General features: G+C 38.0%; 1 protein-coding gene across 4 annotated transcripts in view; it reads right to left on the reverse strand.

The window, feature by feature from the left end:
• Positions 1-5942: 5942 nt before the first annotated feature.
• Positions 5943-19023, reverse strand: part of opa1 (OPA1 mitochondrial dynamin like GTPase) — a 46031-nt gene continuing 32950 nt past the window's right edge. For all 4 annotated transcript variants that reach the window (XM_015361297.2, XM_015361295.2, XM_015361296.2 and 1 more), the window contains 2 exons: positions 8494-8566; positions 5943-8222 (listed from right to left, as the gene is read on the reverse strand). In XM_015361297.2, the coding sequence (XP_015216783.2) occupies positions 8502-8566 (65 nt within the window). In that variant the 3' untranslated portion in view covers positions 5943-8222; positions 8494-8501. The remainder of the gene's footprint in view (positions 8223-8493; positions 8567-19023) is intronic.

Raw genomic sequence — 19023 nt, forward strand, 5'->3', positions numbered from 1 at the left:
GGTGTGTGGGGTAACTCCCTTGGCAACCTTTTTTGGAGCTTTTTTTCAACCCAATCTTTCACATAGCCTAGGGGTTTAATCAGGCCTCAGTGGAACTATAGCCTGTGTCTAGTACACCAGTAGCATACTGGTGCACTGTAAGGCAAGTTACCTCTCTTCCAAAGTCCTTTCAAAGTATTTCCAGTGGTGAGCCTGCCTTGTTGTCTCGTTGTTTAGTTAAGCTGAACAATATGGGTTTATAACAATATCGCTTTTCTTCCTCTTTGTGCTATATTTGCATGTGGCACAAATCCGCTGAAAATTACTCTTACCATATGTTTTCTTCAGCGGATATCTTTGTATATTTTACCTGGCCTGGCTAGACTTCAAGTTCTTGATTCATACTGCAACAGGAGGGTATAAAACTATATTTAAAACTTAGCATCCTCTGTGCTTACGCAGAAAGTGACCATTGATAACAGTATTTGTTAGCATCATTGTTTCTTTAAAAATACAAACCGAGAATAAGTCATATAAATGCATTTCAGGTTAAATGCTTAGGTTTATTTCATGTTTTGTTGTTAGTGCAATATTTTATTTCCACAGAACAAATGTAAAGAATGACTGAATTCAAATGACATATTATTGCGTTAATGACATTAATGCTTTCAGTTTTCCTGATAACACACAAACATATAATCCAGAAAAATATCGGTTTAATGATACCTTTTACTTTGGAAGGTGATCAGAAAGATGGCTTTCATTATCATTTGCAGTACAGTAGCTTTAACTTCATCTTCAGTGAGTTAGTGCCTTTAACCACAGCTAAGGAACCCTACCTACAGTAATCCTTTTCTGTTGGCTAGCCAATGAAGTTGCTCTTAAATTTCTATGTACTGTATACAAATCAAAGTGAAAATGAATGACTTTAGATAGATGTGTATTCGAAACCAACAAGATGTATAACAAATTTGAAATAGCATTAGTGATAATGATTTACCTATGTCAAACAGCACATGAATGGCAGAAGACCTCATTATCCACTGGGGTTTGCAAAGGTGTTGAGTCAGCTACCTTTCCAAAGGTGAAGGGCTACAGTAGCTCCAGAAAATGTCCTGTCTCTCATTCTGCCTCAAAACAGCAGACTAGTGCTGAATAAGTGAACACCTTTAGACTGAACTATTGCTTGAAAACATTGGGATGCTGCAATTGCATTGTCTATGCATTAAATGCCATAATTATTTGCCTTCCCGTGGTAAAAGAGGGGCTATATATTGAGACAAAAAGGAGTCTTTTTCCTGGGAGTGCTATTTGAGATGGGATTGGAGAGGGCAACAGTTCTCTGTATTGGCAGAGCAAACATTCTCCACTACAGATCACAACAAACTATGTGTGTGTTTTCAACTGCACACACACCCTTTCTCCCTCAGGAAACAGCCAGTGGCCTAGCTAGGGCTTGCACTCAGGCTGGACAATGGAAACAATGCCATTAGCTGGTGATTGTCAACAGCCTTCGGGAGAGTTACAGTTGTCCAAGACTTTAGTCCAATATTTGGAGAAACTCTTTGCAGTAACAGCTGTGTGACACCCAGTCTTCCTTGGCGTGTGCACTCTGTGTACAGCTCTTTAATCTGCTGAGGGCTTTGGCACGGGGCGACAGGCAGGTGAATAAACAAGCAAATTGTAAAACAGAACTTTCCGCAAGGGAAGCAGTTGAGTGCTGACCGACTTGTTTCATCCTAACTACTTTTTTCTTTTAAATAATTCACGTTCTCCATATACCGTTAGTAACCTGGCTCTAGTTTTCCTCATCCATATTTTTTAGCACCTTTGGATGTACAGATTGAATTTATATTTGAATTATGCTATTAAACTTAATTAATGTTGTTTACATTTACTTAAGGCAAATGGCTTTATAAATTATAGGAGGTCATTTAACCAAACTTGAATTTGCTTTGCTTTAGGCGTATCATAACAGCCTTTAAATAAAGCCCTGCTTATCAATATGTACGTTTCTTAACACAGTGACACAAAGAGTCAAGTGACCAAGCAGAGACTGACACATTGAAGTGATGAAGAAATAAATAGTTTTCTTCTCTGCAGCTGCAGACTAAAACAGCCAGAACTTTAACTGGGATAATGATTAAACAATAATTAGGAAAGGAGTATACAGGAGCATATGCCCTTAAATACTGTATCTTCCTTTTTTTAAGTATTTTGGTAGGGTCCTGTAAAGACTTTGTTGTTTTAAATTCAGTCAGCATTTACAAAATTATTTAAAATTGTTTTTCAAAATTGACACGATTGACAAACCAGAATTTTAATGAAAAAGAAAATAATCAAAGACATCTATTGCCCAACATGGTTAATATATGGCATTTATGGTTTGTGATTGGAAGACTATTGTATGTTTTTTATATAACTCAGCTTGGTAAGTAAGATTTTGCCGAAATCATTTTAAAATTTGGAAACTGAATAAAGATACAAGAATGATCTAAAGGAGAACAGAGTACAATATGAATGACAGAAAACCTTCAGTAAAGAGCTGTGTGGTAACTAACCTACCCTATTTATCAATTCATGCCCAGTTCTCTTTGAGCACAGCCTGGATCACTATGTAACATCGATATGAATAATCCATGACTTTCTAACTTATGAAAGGTAGTAAAAAAAACTCATAATAGATTTATTACATTACCATTATTAAATACAAAAGGTGTTATATAAACTCAATAGCATCTATGTAACACACAGCAGAAGCAAAAAGAAAGTGAAAATGACAAAAACCTGAATTCCACGGCATGTGCACAGCTAAATCAGTTCCCCACTCTTAAAGAGCACCAGTGGCTGAGCACGTGAGCACGGACAAATCAACGACAAAGATCTTACTCACATACTAATCAACCAATCTATATATTCAAACCCCTTTTCTAACCAACCAGTTTTATCCATATTTTATTTTTCAAACCACGCAAAAAGACAGAAAGCTAGTCTGCTCTCTGTATAAATGCCAGGGCTTTGCGTTTGTTTGCACAGGGTTTTAAGACTGCTAAGATACCATTCATGCCAGTCAAGTAATGTCACCAGACCCTTTTTGGTTTGGCCACACAGTGCCACTTTAGTAATGAAAGAAACCTTCAGTGTCTCCATCTCAGGACAAGTGGAGCAGTATCAGGATCCCTTTTCTAAGAGATCAGTCACACTGTGGATACACTTTCATCCTGGCAACCAAGAATGTGTATGGAGCTGTTTACCTAAAGGATGAGCTACTGGGCCCTGGGCCTCACCTGCTGGCCTCATAGTGGTCATGAATATGCACATAATCCTCCTAAAACCATCCCACCAGCCACAACACTGCCATGAGCCCCTGCCTTTCACTTGGTTGTTTGGCTCTCTATTATCCATGACAACTCTCATCTCCACATGAAAGTAGGCCTCTGGCATAAGCCACAGTGGAGTCTTTACTCCTGTGTTTCTGCTTCTTTTATTTTGGTGTATCAATTGATGTTTACTGGGCGACGGGTGCCTAACACCAATCTTACAGCAAGTCTTGTTCTCTCATCTGTTACGTATGTGTGTGGGGGGATGTGGCCACTACTGCGGATTCCACACAGATTAGGCCAGAGATATAGGTTTGGCATTAGTAATTAATTGAACCCCCGATTTTCATTTTCAAGAAGCAAATTCAATTCTAATTCATTCCCACCTTTGAATTATTTTTATTTAAGATCTCTTAAATTAACTACAGGTTAATAAATCACTGGTTTCATAAGTTGACAAAATCAGTAAATAAACAACCTGTGTTGTTTTAGTTACTAAGTATTACTTAGTAACTAAAAATCAACATTATCAGCTAATGATGGCTGAGGTGGCTGGAGTTCTTTAATCATCCTCTGTGTCAGACAGAACTCTGGGGATTCTAACCTCTGTGACCTGCTCTGATCGGACACCGAAACCCACCCCATTACATAGCTAGAAGGCTGTACTGAGGATGTACCCAGCACACATAAATGCAAAACAAACACAATGTAGGTCCTAAAGTATGAGGCCCAAGGGAACAATAATCTAGTTGTTGGTAGACACCACGGAATGAGATCTGTTTCTTCCACAATTACATTTCATTGCTGCCTAAAGCAGTTACAGCTGAACACTTCCACATACGTTTTTAATTGGTGAAAAGAATATATCAGAATATCAGATTTGTCACACTGATCTGAGCACTTGCACAAGGTTTATTTGTGTTTTTAGGAAAGCACAGACTTGACTGCAGGAAACGCATTGGGACCAAGCAATGTGGGTTTTTTTTTCTCCGTGTGTATTTGAAAAATCACAGCATTCCTTCTGGAAACCGGCAGGCACCAGTGCGTTCTCTTCTGCAGTGTGGTAAGGGGAGTGGTGAAATTAAGAGTGGTGGATTTCAAATTAACGATATGGGCAGGTTTCGGTGCGCTCGCTTGCCATCAAGAATGAAACGACAGCAAGCACTATTCATCTTGCCATCTTCTCCCCACACACACTCACCGCCAGTAAAAATTGTTGAAGATGAGGTTGCTCTTCAGCCCAGGTTTACACAAGCAGAACAGCGGAGCTGTAGGACAGTTAAGCATTGGTGACCAGCAAACAACAGACAGAAGTTAGAGAACACTGCTCCTCTCCTCAATACCCCCCACCCCCTGTCGAGGTGGCTGGACGTGCGGTATCCTGCATGCTGGCACATTTGTGCTCTGTCGGCTGTGCACAAGGCCCTCCATTAACTCCTAACCTGTACAGAGACCATAGGGAACAAAGAGCAGGCCGAGATGTCCCATCCCTCCGACAAGGCTGCAAACAAACAGTAACACGGACACAACTGTCCACCCCCTGAATCACTGAATTTATTTACCTACCCCAGAGCCCATTCATGAACTTTCAAAAAAAAAAATCAACAAAGAACAAGGCGGCTTTTTTTTTTTAAAGAAGGGGAAAAATAAAGCTTTGGGGCTGTCTGCTACATTACAAGATTTGACAGGCCTTTACCAGTCCTCGGCTTCTTTGTGTCACCCAGATAATAGGGGAAGCACAAACTGAGCAACTGCCACGTTGTGCCTTGACTATTAGTCAACGTGACGGCCTTTGGAAATGCTAATGGTTGGTATAGTGTGTCCTCCCTGGCCTGAGAACATCGTTATCCGATAGCACAAAAGGATTTGGTGTGGTGGTGGTGGTGGGGAGGGGGGCTGACTTTTTCATTTCTTGAAGAAGCTGAATGAAGTCACAAATTGAAGGTCTAGCTTTTTAAAGGGGGGGGGGGGATATAATCATACTCTTTGAAATGGGAAAACTGAAAGTTAGCAAGGGCATAGAAGACCCACAGGGCTCGGCAGCTTGTAGGCATGCCCCCTCCCTGACTGGGTTTTGGCATGCCAACAACAATTGCACCCTTGTGAAACCCACCAGCTAAAGCTTTATTTGAAAAACAAGACCTATACCCCCAGCGTTATCAATCAGCTGACCAGCAGAAGGATTCTCAAAACTGCGTTGAGGGAGAAGGGTGGGCACTTACCTAATCTCAGACTATAGTGGCTTACCAGTCATGGAGTCTACCTTGTAGCTAAAAAAGGTTTATGATTTTATATACAGAAAATAATCTGAAATAAGGAGTATCTCTTGAGTTTTTATTTACAGATTTATCCTAACCAGACTCTTTCTCGACGTCCAGTTAAAAGCAAAATAAAGTAAGTGCAAGCCTGATCCTCTTTACATACTGTACTAATGGAGAACAAAACTTAAATTTAAGCTTGGGTCCCAATCTATGTCCTCTAATGGTGCAATCACAGGGTTCCTAGATTATCCTTAAATCATCTTAAAATCTAGGAATAGTGATCCCAGAGGTTAGCAATCCCTGGTTTATGAAATCAGGATGCTGACAGGGATCTGCCTAAGCATCATGCTGAAGGAAGAAACAGAAGCAGAGATCCAGAAGACACTGTACAGACCATGCTTTAATAAGCAAACCTTGGGCACACAGGATTGAGGCGAACTGAGCAGATCTCACTGTACTATACTGTACACTGCACGATTCATTGTCATGAAAGACTGTACATTTTGAATTGCCTTCACTTTTTCATGGAAAATGACGTTTTTATTAATGTCCTTTTTTCAACACAATCACGTTTAATAAATACAACACCTTTGATGGGATACAACATGCAAGACCTTAACTGGTAAAACAAAGGAATTCTACAACCCAGAAATCTTTCATGTTGATCAAAGCATTAAATACTGGAAAGAAAAGTATGTTCTGTCACTCTCAATTACTGTACTATATCTGTTTATAGACAATATTTACTTTTTTATCACCTTAGCAATGACAACAGGACTCATGATTTTATATATTGCAGTGGCATACCCTTATTGACCAACAGGAAGTTTCCTGAACAATAAGTTTTCGGAAGAAAATAGGGAAGAAACAACTCAGCCTAAACAATATGCAATATGCAAAGAACAGACTTCCTCAAGTGCCATCTGAGAGTTTGGATTAAACTAGGTTAAAATGTTTTAATATTCTAATACGTTTCCATGGAATATAATTATATGAATAGCCTATAGTGCTGGGCAAATGTGTGTGTGTTGAGCATTTGGATTTAGAATCAGACTTTTTGGAACTGCAAAAATAAATGAAAGGTTTTCTTTCACATTCATTTACCTTGGGGACGGTGCTGATCCTAAGTACTATGAATGCCAACCAAACATTTTGCATTGTTCCAAAATGCTCTGTTTTAGAATCTTTTTTGCTCAAGAGGAATTTACTTGCTCTAGAAGATAAAATGCTTCCTGTCCCAGCTGCTTTTATTGACTGCCAGTGTTTAGGAGGCTTTTAAAACTAGGCATCTAATGGAAATCAAAGCTGTATCCTAGCTGGCTGTGGCAGGAAGGATTCTGTTGCTTTTTTGATCTTGTCAAAGCTTTCTCTGCCAAAGGGACAACACACGTAGGCAAGCACATCAGGAAAAGACAAGAGACATGACAACGTGACAGGAAGAAAAAGTACAACAATTTGATAATGGCATTATGCTCAATTCACTGAGCAAACAAAAGCAGAAAATTCCGGAGTCTGTATCAATACAACTGTGTTATACATAAAGATATCCTTGATGAAAAAAACACATTTCTCTTAGAATGTGTTTTAATGATCATTTTTTTAATCTACAATGGGTATTAAAATAAAATACTAAACCTTAGTGCTGTATCGACAACAAAGCTGTCCCTTCTTACTTATAGAGAAGACATGAGTTTTAAACTAGTGAACCAATGGAAATTCTATTCTAGAGACTGTTCCAGAAACATTAAAACACACAAAGGTGGTATCTACATGTATGTATGCTTTAGGGAAAGCAACCTTGCCACATTCGCTTTGCTACCTAAAATAATTGCCTTCGGTCTTTAGCAGAACAAGAATGTAATTCGGTAATGTCTATCAGCCTCCATTCATCTGGTGGAATTCAGAGTAAAGAAGGCTTCAGCCCCAGTCTCTCAGAGCATTCAAATTACAAGCAGATCTGACTGCAGGCGATGATCGAGTCACAAGTTCCTGAACGTCTAGGATACCACTAGACTGAAGGCAGTTTCAGCTCCGAGAGTCTGTCTGTTAACACTCACTTCCTGCATCCTGAGATCCACACCACATTAGTTCAGAGACCAATGTGCTGAATCAGTAACAGATGTAGAATGGTGTAAGCGTTTAATAAACAGCAGCAGGTCTTCCATAAGGGGAAAAAGCTTTTCCCTCTCTACAAAACCCCTATTTATTTGAAACAGGCCAAAACCAAGGAAACTTCCTTTTTTTTTACATTTTAACAGTTCCAAAATTGTTAGCATCTGGAACATACTTGGTTTGTACTGGATGCTGTGAGCTATTTTCAGAAATATACATATAGCTGTGATAAAAAAAACCCACAAATAAACTGGTGTGCTTCCTTTATCGGTGACAAACAGCTTTTAGGTGAGAGAAACTATACACAAAGTTCTACTTCACATTCATCTTGCTTGTTCAACAGGCTTAAATCCACCTTGTATTTCAGTAAGAAGATTTTAAAAGGGGTAAATCATTCTTTTGGAAATTTTGTGTGCCAAAGTATTAAGGCCATAAAAATTAAAGGTGGGACGCAAATAATTAGCAGGAATTTACAACAGAGTATGAGGACATATTTGTCATCTCTGATCAGTGCATATTCTATGTGATCCAAGGTCTGCATCCAATGTCTCTGAAACAGATAAAAAAAGACATTTGATTTAATAAAGACTTACAAGTTAACTGAGTGCTGATTTCCATGACCTTAAGCGATTATTTTTACTTGATGGTCATTGTACTTCTAGAAAGATGTCTAAAAGGAGTGCTTGTTTTTTTATTTTTCCTCCTGTATGCTAGTTACTACAATATCATTGCTCCTTTATGGTTATCATTAATATACCTACAGTACATCACGACAGTCCAATACATAGCTACAGGGTATACGTAAGACTACAGTACTGTACCTGTTTCTCTACTTCTCCTGGTGAAGGGCTTCAATAAAGGCTTCAAGTTTCTCCTGAATTTCTCTGACCTTTTCTACAAAAATGAAAAAGAAAACAGATATACTTGATTATAACCGTGTTTTTCAAAATCATGTTGTAGGCCTTAAAATAATTACAAGAAAAACTCAATTTCTAGAGATTATTTGGTAAAACGTCTCACGTTCTAAGGAGTTATTTAAAATATTTCTTAGGGATTAGAACAGGTACCACAATCTCTTTCTAATGTGATTCTTCCTGTTCTTAAGCATCAATCAAGTTGGTCATAAAAAACATAGCTTCTGAAGGTGTTAACACTTATGAAATAGGCTTGGCTCTTATAGCAAATGCAGCAAACAAATATCATGTTCCCCAATCTTTCTTGCTAAAATAACTCCCTGTCTTCTTTCTATTATACTTTTTTCTATCTTGTATCAAGTACAGTGCAAGAGCAGATGGTACTCTCCTATTGACAGTTTAAAAAACTATAAAGGTGCGCTTTGATGCTGTAAGTAGATCTAATAATGAATAGAGGGTGTAAATTTCCACTTAGCCTGACAAGAGCAGTAAAACATAACCTCATTGCCACATCAAAGACTGTTCTGACAGGTCTTTTGTTTTGGATATGGAACGTATATCGAACGTATAAGCAGTAAGACTGAACAAGGCCTTTTTGGCCAAAGATACAAATAAATTACTTCAGTATCACTTAATGCATGTTTTATTATCATTATTGATATTCAAAACCTAAAGATGACATCCCACGCTTGTTATTTTTAAAAGAACCTCAGGTAAGAAAACCTTTTTAAAAAAGTGATCCCATTGTCCCCACCGCCTTCCAGAGGAGATGCTTTCAGATTATTAACGTATGGATTCATTTGTATGGAAAATACTGTGAAAGCTAGAACTTGCCTGATTGAAAACTTAAAAGAAGAGGACACTTCCATGCAAAAAAAAAGCCAGGATGCATATCAACATTTCTCCATTACACTCGCATTGTTATACATTTAACACAAATTATGATGACTTCAAGTCCAAACAGAGAGAGCTTTAAAACTTCTTTAGTTTGGCTGTGGAGAATGCATAGGGTTTGGATCCCTGGTGCCCACAGAGCTCGTAGAATATTTTTATGGATCCTGATGGCATATGCAATTGACTCAGTCTAAGGCTTCACTCCCTTCTATTTGCACTACATGCAGTGGAATCGTTAAAAAAAAAACCTTAACGGAAAGCACTGGGAGCTGTGAAAACATGTTCCTTCCCTTGGCGGATGCTAAAAGAAATTCCTTCTCCTTTGATATTCTTAACATATCAGGAAACAAAAGGAGCTCGGGAACGATTACAGCACCTAATAAAGGTATTAGTGAGGGACATGACTCTTTGACATCGCAGGTGCAGAGGTGAAACCCAATATAGCCTTGCAAGGAAAGCAGAATGAGAGATGCTGTTGAGAGAAAAAGTTTAGTTTTTTCTTGTTTATTAAAGGGAAGAGACATGTCAGTAAGTCACTCGCTTTCCAGAATGCAATGTTTTTTTGTTTTTATTTAATTTTAATTGTGCTTCCATAACAAGTCTATTTGAAAGCGATGCAACCCTATAATATGGCTAAGTCTTGTAGATAGAGTAAAGGCAGTTGAGCTCTGAAACGAACAGAGCTCCAGGGCTTTCCATGAAGTAGGAGCTCATGGAAGATAAAAGGTAAAAAGCCAATGGGTAAATCTGCTGACTAGGAAGTCCTCCCAATGAAACAAACCGGTCAATCAAACAGAAGGAAATTAGAAGGTAAACACCGAAATTGTACTGCAATTCCGTTATTTCATATATAAAGCTAACAGTGATCAAATAGTTTATGCTGATCAAGGACACATTTGTAAGCTTACGAGTGAAAAGCACCACATACAGATCTGTAAATTTCCTTATTTGCTTTACTAGCAAAGAAGCAACTGTTCAACCAAAGTGTCTGGCACAAGTGCTCTGCGCTTTTAAGGAAAAATTATTTACACAGGAGGCGGTAAATCATCTCTGTCAGTTTCAGAGAGGGAAGGAGTTAACAAGGGAAGCTCCCTGGGCCATAAACTGCACGAATGTCCCAAGGGAGGAAGATACCTATGGAGTCCTGCTAAGCCATAAATCTCCACACAGAAGCCTTTTTCACCGTAAGGAATAAAAGTACTGGTCCCTTACTAAATAAATCCCCTAAATAAAAACCACTACGTTATCACTGACCAGTTTTGGACAAAACTTGCACACAAGAAAAGTATGTACAGAAGGAATAATTTGCATTTTTTCCACTACAAGTATGAGGTAATGTTAATTTATAATGGGTGAGGTAGGATTACACAATTGCCAAATATAAAAACAATTCCAAACATAAATGTAAACATATTAAGAAGTGTGTAAAGTAGTTTAGTTTTGTGGTCATTTGTAAATGCTGTAGAAAGAAAATATTTTACTAAGACTAATTGCCACTGTTGATACTATATTATTAAAATGCAATGAAATTACACAGTTTATCACATACAGTAGGCAACTATCAGCAAAGGCACCAGAAAACATTAGTCTATGAACCAGTATTGATGCTAAAAAGTCCTGTCTTCTGCTTTTTTAACAAACCGCATGGAAAAAGAAAGACCAAAAGTCGTTTAGTCACATTTAAACAGCTTGAAAGCTTTTAATAATCTCTGGACACTAAATTAAATGAACAGGAATTTTTAGACACTGAGTTCTATATTGAATGTAACATACTGTATCAATAAAATATAACAAAATATAAAAAATATAACACATGACTGCTTCCCCCTGAACATCATTCATTTTGATGTCAACTTGTGTCTTATTATCCCAATGAGTAAAAAATCATGGCCAAGATAAGAGCTCTAATAGAGGAGTTTTGATAGAGTTCTCAAAGGGGAAGACTAATCACCGCTCCAGATCAGGATCTAAGTTTTGTCTGCTAACAAGAATTTATTCCCAACAAATCTGTAGAAGCATGTCTTTCTCCATTTGGTACACTGCAACAGAATAAAATGGAGGCTACACAACGTATAGAAATGAACAAGGAACCGGGATTTAAAACCTTAGTCTTTAGATACTATATGCAGTATATATTTTAACTGGCTACTTGAACAACTTGCACAAAATGTTAAGATGACTTTAAAATGCTAATGCTTTATTTTCAAGTTCAGCTACCCCTGTTTACAAAAAGCGTAACATGTATTTGCCATTCCGTCACATCGTTTTTTTTATTCAATTGCAGTTGAATTCCTAGTATTAAATTGTTTACTTAAAAAAAATCCAAAAGAACCAGTATTAGTATCAAACAACGAATCACTGTAAGAAAATATCTCCTTATAAAAAAACATCAACAAATTTTAAGAAAGATTTGTGATTTTAAAACACAAAGAATAAGGGAAGTAAATTTCAGAGGGTCTATACTTTTTATTATTTAAGAACACTGTGAAACAAGGATAATTATTGTCCTCTACCATCTGTTTTTTTAAGGGAGGAATGCAACAAAATGGGAAAGAAAAGATTGAAACAAACCATTCTTTAAAAGCGGGGAGGGATGGTACACAAATGCATAGATTCCCTGTCCCTGTGCATCTCCAGAAAGCAGGATCTGAACTCCATTTAGTCCCTGTTTACCTAAAAGATGAGCCGTTAGACACATCAATTCATGAGCTGCTTTATCTGGTCATGAATATTCCCATAATCCTCTGGCCTCTATCCCAGAAGCCCTTTTCATAGGCACTGCGCAGGACCTTTTCCCATTCAGGACACCTCCGAATCCCCCCATTCAGGTCCCTCTGCCCTGATCTCCACATGAAATGATATCTCTTTCACTCCCACTTTTTCAGCTTTAAGCTCCCATATGCCCATTGCTGCAGAAGCTGGTAAAGACTATAATTGACCTGTAATTAGAGTCTGAAACACTGTGGCTGAAGAGAACACCCAGCCGACAAAAGGGAGGACTGTGGTATTAAGGGAGGGTTCAGGGCTTGAGTTCTCGTGAACCAAAAAAAAAAAGAAAAAAGCACTCTAATCCGTTTAATATAGAATACCCCGCAATATATCTTATGAAAAGAAAGCAGACGTTAGAATAAAAGCTATATTAAAAAGTGGTAACAGGCTAAGCTACAAGATTTCAACAGTACACATTTGGGAAATGACTGGTTGTATTTTCACGTGATCCACGACTAACAAAAGTTGTCTATAAGGGTGGAAGGAGGATTAGAAAACATTTCTGAACTTTCATGCCACAGCTGGATTTTTCTGTATAAGTGGCTGCCAAGCCAAAGGTACACCATTGTCTGTTTCCTGCAGCTAAGACTGAGGAGAAGTGATGACATACTGTTCTAATGAAACGATTCTCAAGACCTGCGGTGCTCCTGAATGTGTCTTAAACCCATACAGTATGTGTCTAATGCACATTTAACTAGACGTGAGAGGTGAATACAAAAGTGCCACATAAAACAGGATGTCAACAACACAACACCCAGACAGTGAAAGCCCACAAATCACCATGTGGGCTTATCTTTTAAACAGATGCTGTTTAAAGCATGGCGCGATGGAGGAGGCATGTCCTGATAGTTTCATTTCCAAGAAAGGGTAGCAAAAAGTCACAGTCATCAATTACTGTCTATGTTTGGAGCTTTGCTGACCACTGTGCTTGTCAAAGCCTTCAGGATTCTGGGATCAGTAGTGTTGCTTCTTATTAAAGCAGACCTGCTAATGGCTTTCACTAGAGTTCCACTAGAGAAGCATACTGTATACTGTATATATATAAATAAAAAAAAAAAATTACTAACTTTTTAGAGAGATCAAGCCAGGAAAGCAAACAACAAAGTAACTTTAGAATAATCTCTTTTAAAGGCTTACATATTTTGTGACATTTAGCAACGCTTCTATACTTTGTATTACCACCAAAATATTTATCCTACTATAGCTAAAAACACTACTATGCATAAAATCTAAATGATCAGGCCTTGGAGCAAAGCAAAGACTAAAACAGAAGGTATGCACCTATACACAGAACATAACAGATACTGATATTTATTTGCCAAGTTACTGTAACGTTACACCTGGTACTAAACATTTAAGAATTTTAACACAAATTACATCTTCGTGTATAACAAAATAAGAGTAACAGAAAAATCACTTTCTGTTGAGTAAAATGGCCTCAGACACTTTTCAAGCTTCTTGATTGGTACTGTATGTACAAGCCACTATATATTGACTCCCAATCCTTAATGTAAAAAGCACACAAAGTCCTTGCAGGACATATTTTCTCAGAGATAAGCTAGAAGCGAATGAGTAAAAGTTTCTTCATGGTATATTCACGTTTTGCTCAGGTCCAGGTGTACAGTAAGTAGACCACCCGCTTGCTGATGCTCAGGGATTAGGTCTCCTCTGCTTAAACATCATGTGCAAATCTGAACTCCTTCCAGTAAGTATTTAATTACAGAGTAAAGATGGGTCAAACCCATCTTATTCTGTGAGGGCAAGTCAGAGCCTGGCAATGTTACTTAATTTACAGTGTAGCGAGAGGACAATAGAGCCCTACATGACTGAGGGATCTGAGTCCCTGACACTGGGTATGCCTACAGTACATGCTCTGGCATGCAAACTACCGAATGTCATTCTTGTTGATTATCGGTAGTGACCCTGCACAGTGTCTGCAAATAAGGGCTACTGAACAAAAAGACCAAGATTGATTCAGCAAATAGAGATGAAGTTTTTCTTTTGTGTAGTATTTTTTCTCAAGAAATTACATTGTGTTTAATTTAGATATAATAATGATTCTGTTTCTTTTCTTCTTCAGCTTAAAAATCATAACTTTGAAATTTTAAATGGTCTTGGTGAAAGCTAGTGGTAAAATAACAGGTAATATTTTTAAACAAGAAATTCTCAATGATGAACATAATATTCTATATTTTAACCCCAAACTGTTTAAAGGTAAAGATGTGAACTGAAGCTGCACAAATTGTGGAGCAGGTTAACTTTTTATTCTGGGTATTTTAAACTGTGGACCACACTGTACCAGTGGTTTGGAAGGTCAGGTCACCTCAAGGTGTTTCCTGAAGGGGCTTAATTTACATGCTCACCACTAACATTAACATTTTTTTTTGTAAAATGATTTCCTGTTGTCAAATTGTAACTGTGAGAACACAGTTAAATCCACCTTCACAATAATGATGAATAAACTTCACAGAGCACCTTTTAAGATTTAAGGAACAAAATATAAGGTGGTCAAGCCTTGACAGCGAAAGAAGGCAGAAATAGGTGTCCGTTGTCTTTTTCCTCAGCTATGTGTCTTTTTCTCCTGCTGGATGCTGCTCACAGGAAGACAGAGAGGTTTGCGCTGGCCTTTTTTAAAACTTCTTTAAGAGAAAGGAAAACCACCCAATGTGCTGCCCTTCAAGAGGTAGTGCATCATTCATGGCCAGCGATGACAGATTTATATGAGTGGGACCTCCCCCTGTTCCTTTAAGGACCAGAAACAGATGGGGAGTGAATGGACAGTCGATGGGTCAAGAAAACACCAGGGACGTGTCTGTTTGAGGGCCGCCAGTGTGTTTCCCAGCCTGTGAAAGGGGGTCATGACTGTAACCACATGGCTTGGAGCTGGAAAGAGCCTTTCTTCCAGCTGTTACAAAGACGGAAGCCGTTTCCCATTCCGCTGTCAGCGTGCTATAAACATCTATTTGTCAAAGGCAGCTCTAAAATGTGCTTTTAACATCAAGGTTGCTGTTCACTAGGGTCCTGTTCTACAACTGCTGTCACCTTCCGTGTCTGGGGCTGTGCGTGTTCAGGGAGTGTACAGGGGTGTGTGAAAAAAGCACACCGACACGAATAAAAGTGCACAGTACTTCCGTGTCAAATGAAATCCATGTTTTGACACTACATAATGTGCTGTTCTTTGCCCAAATCCAGCGTGAGGCATGAGGAAAATTCATCATGTTAGTTTATTAAAAACAGCAAATGTCCCTTCAAGGGAAAACAAATGTATTTTTGGTGAGTAACATTTAAGGGGTTCATTCTTAACTGGAAAGAAATTTGTTAAAGGTTCATTGTTGATGACACAGCTTAGAAATGCTGAACAAAGGGAAAAACTTCAAGGACAGAACAAAGAAATATTCATTAATAACTGACATCCAAGATGCTACATTCGTTTTTTTTAGGAATTAAAAGTAACCTTAAAAGAATCAGAAACAGGCGACGAGGCTTTATGAAATTCAGAAGGAAGATGATTAATTGGGAGAAGGCAAAACGCAGAGTTACAGCTCATTAATCTTTGCAGGAAGCCTGCTAGTTTCCAAAACTTTATGGAGAGCATATTATAAGGCCTTAGTGTTCTGGCCGTCTCAAGTTGGGATGACAGGTCTGACAGCAGTTCTTTTTCTCATTTTATTGGATTTCTGTCTTAATTCTGCATTGGAGAGCATTCATCTGACATACTGGAAAGAATGTCTGTCTGTAAAGCACTATTGCAAGTGCCATCATGTAGGATAAGGAAAGCACCATAAATGTAGTTCTATACACAATGATCTATGTAGCGTTTGCATCCACTACATGCCTCTTAAAAGATGTCTGTAGTCCAAAATGTCTTATTAATTCAAATAAAGTAATTCCTAACGCAAGGAATTGTAATGGATTACTTTTTGAAAGTAACTTTCCCCAACACATTCTTAATTAATGCAATGGATAGAGACTTAAAAATCCAACACATTCATAATTTCATTGACGCGAAGCAAAAGACTTTAGCTTATTTTAAAAATTAAAAAGCTAGAAAGTCGTATTTTTATTTATAAATTCAAGAACATTACCAAGTCACGAAATTCAAGTGGAGTGATTCATTGTTTCAGTGTAGACATTCCTAGCATTCTGGCCAGTGCAGTCTTCTCTTTCCTCACGTAACATTGCTTATACTAAAGACTGCATTTGTGTTCACATACATTTTTAATGAAATTCTTAAATTTCTCTGAAATTCCTCAGTGTCACAGCAGGCAGGAACCTGAGTGCAGTTTTTCCCCTGTTAAGATGTCTAATGCACTTCTTTTTTTAATAAGTGTTGCAATCAAACTTGACTCAAAGGAGAGAAGGATAAGGGTAGCATTATACTGTAGATATAGCTACACAATAACATACCAGTTATAATAAAATATAAATAAAATACACACATTAATTAAAATATTTCCTTTCAACAGTACAAACAAAGCATTTGTGGAATAGAGGGAGCATCAGTATAAGATAAGAATAATATAGTATACATAGTAATGTAATAATACAGTATACATAGTAACTGAGTTGCACATAAGTACAGTAAGTTATTAACCTGACTGCTCCTCCCCAGATAACTGGATGGCTACAGTTGCTTATAGAACTAAAAACTCTAAAATTAGGGTAAAAGAAGCATGTACTGCATCACTATGATGAATCATTTTGGAAAATTCCTTAAAAACTCATAAAAGGACACAGAAGACATGAGACAGAAGGTGAAAGCATTCCAAAGTGCAGGCCCAGACAATGAAAACACTACATAGACCCTTCGGACTGCCACACAGACACAGACTGATAATAATTCACTCATCTTTGGACTGGGTTTGTGAAAGAGAAGATGTAAAAGAAGAAGCAGCCTGCCTTTTATCAATTCAGTGTACACTGACACCCCATATCAGCTAGTGTAGTCAGAACATGCAAACTGAACAATGCAATCTATAACCAATACAAAAGCCCTATATAGTAATGAGATGCTCATTTCCATCCTAGGTAGACAGCATGGCAGGAAATATCGCTGTTTTTTAAATCCAGAAATAAAAAGTGAAAGGCTTTTGATGCACTTTCCTATTTGCAAAAAAGTAAAAGGCATAGCTTAAGCAAGAGGTCAGTCATTAACCACAGCCTCTGGACGAAGGGAGAAGACTGATCTTTCTGCTCACAGAGTAAGGGAGAGAGTTTTCCAGAGGGCTGAGGTGGTGGAGGTGAACCAGTGCAGGAAACCCAATCTGAGAACATTCAGATGACAGTACACCCCACTGCCAGTTTGTGGGTTAGGAGGATGACTTCAGTATACCATAAAGACAGCTGGTGTCGGAACGGTAAAGGATCCATTAAGCTGCATGAATGCATTGAGTGAGTGTCTCTGATTAGTTAAAAAAGTTAAAAAATACAAAAACTGTGTGCAAAAATACCAGCTCAAAACCTTCCAATACTCAATTTTAAATTCTCCAGAACACTATTGTTTCCAATTTCAATACACTTCTTATTAAGACAGATGCCAAAGCTTTGGTTATCATACTAAGGCTCTTAATATTCTACAAATACCCAGTACCACGATGATCCCTAATGCCTAATGATGAAAGTGACACAAAACTTTTTACAGTGGTTCTTTCATTCTTACAGAAATGACTAGACTTATTAACAGGGAAGTGCAGCAATCCTAACTGAAAGTTTATAAATTGAAAAGTTCAGGTGCCTCCCACAGCGACACACCGACAAACCTAAATTCAAGAGCTTAGAAACAGAGCCAGGAGGTCGGCCAGATATTAACAAGCAAAAAAAGCTTCGAGTCTCACAACAATTTATCACTCAGCTGCTGTGTTGACTTCTGAAGATGCAGCCAGGCCTTGAGGAATGCATGAGCTTACAGAGGATCCATTTTATTCCTGTCTCTGGTGCTTAACAGCTGATAATCAATAACGGTGCTTCCAAGCAGCCTGCCTCCATCTGTGGGGAATTCTCACAGACGGAAACTGTTGACTGTCTCAGGGAATTTCATCTCTTGGGTTGGGGGGAAGGCTTTAAAATTTCAGGATACCTTGACACAAACCAGCACACCGCTTTATCCTATTTTATCAGTGATGAGCCGCTACAGGCTGTTAAGGTGTCAGGCTGAAGAAACCTTCCTTGTAAACAGTTTACACAGCACAAGGAAGGTTACACAGATTGCAAAACGTGTTTGTTCAAATGCATAGAAAGACGTTAATGTTCACATTAAAGGGATTTTTTGTTTGTCCATTTAACTATCAGTAAGACAGCTTTCAAAGCTGTGTCTCACCAATGTCAGAATTTACTGACATAATCCATGTGAATCAAAGGCCAGTTTATTTTTTTAAACTGACATTCAGGCAGTACTGAGAGGGGAATTCTTGGCTGTGCAAGCAATTATTTGGCACCAGGCAGAAAATTTGGAAAATCACCCCTATTAAGAACGACAGCCGATTAGTTGGTTTCTCTTATCATTAACTACTAACAGCAATATAGACACAGTGTGATTTAAGCAATAAAAAGACAAAAAATATATGACACTTGATGACTGAACTAGGGTCAGCTCATACTGATCACAGCCAGGCACAGTTTCAGCAGATGTATGTAGCATAAATGACAACATATTGTTTTTTTTTTGCATTTTGGACCAGTGTTAAGGGACTGAAAACTTGTATTTCAACACTTAAAAGAAAAATATTCAGCACAACATACTAACAACAAAAGGTGAAAAGGGTGATCATCCCAGTC

Source organism: Lepisosteus oculatus, chromosome 13, assembly GCF_040954835.1.
Source record: "Lepisosteus oculatus isolate fLepOcu1 chromosome 13, fLepOcu1.hap2, whole genome shotgun sequence".
Lineage (NCBI taxonomy): Eukaryota > Metazoa > Chordata > Actinopteri > Semionotiformes > Lepisosteidae > Lepisosteus > Lepisosteus oculatus.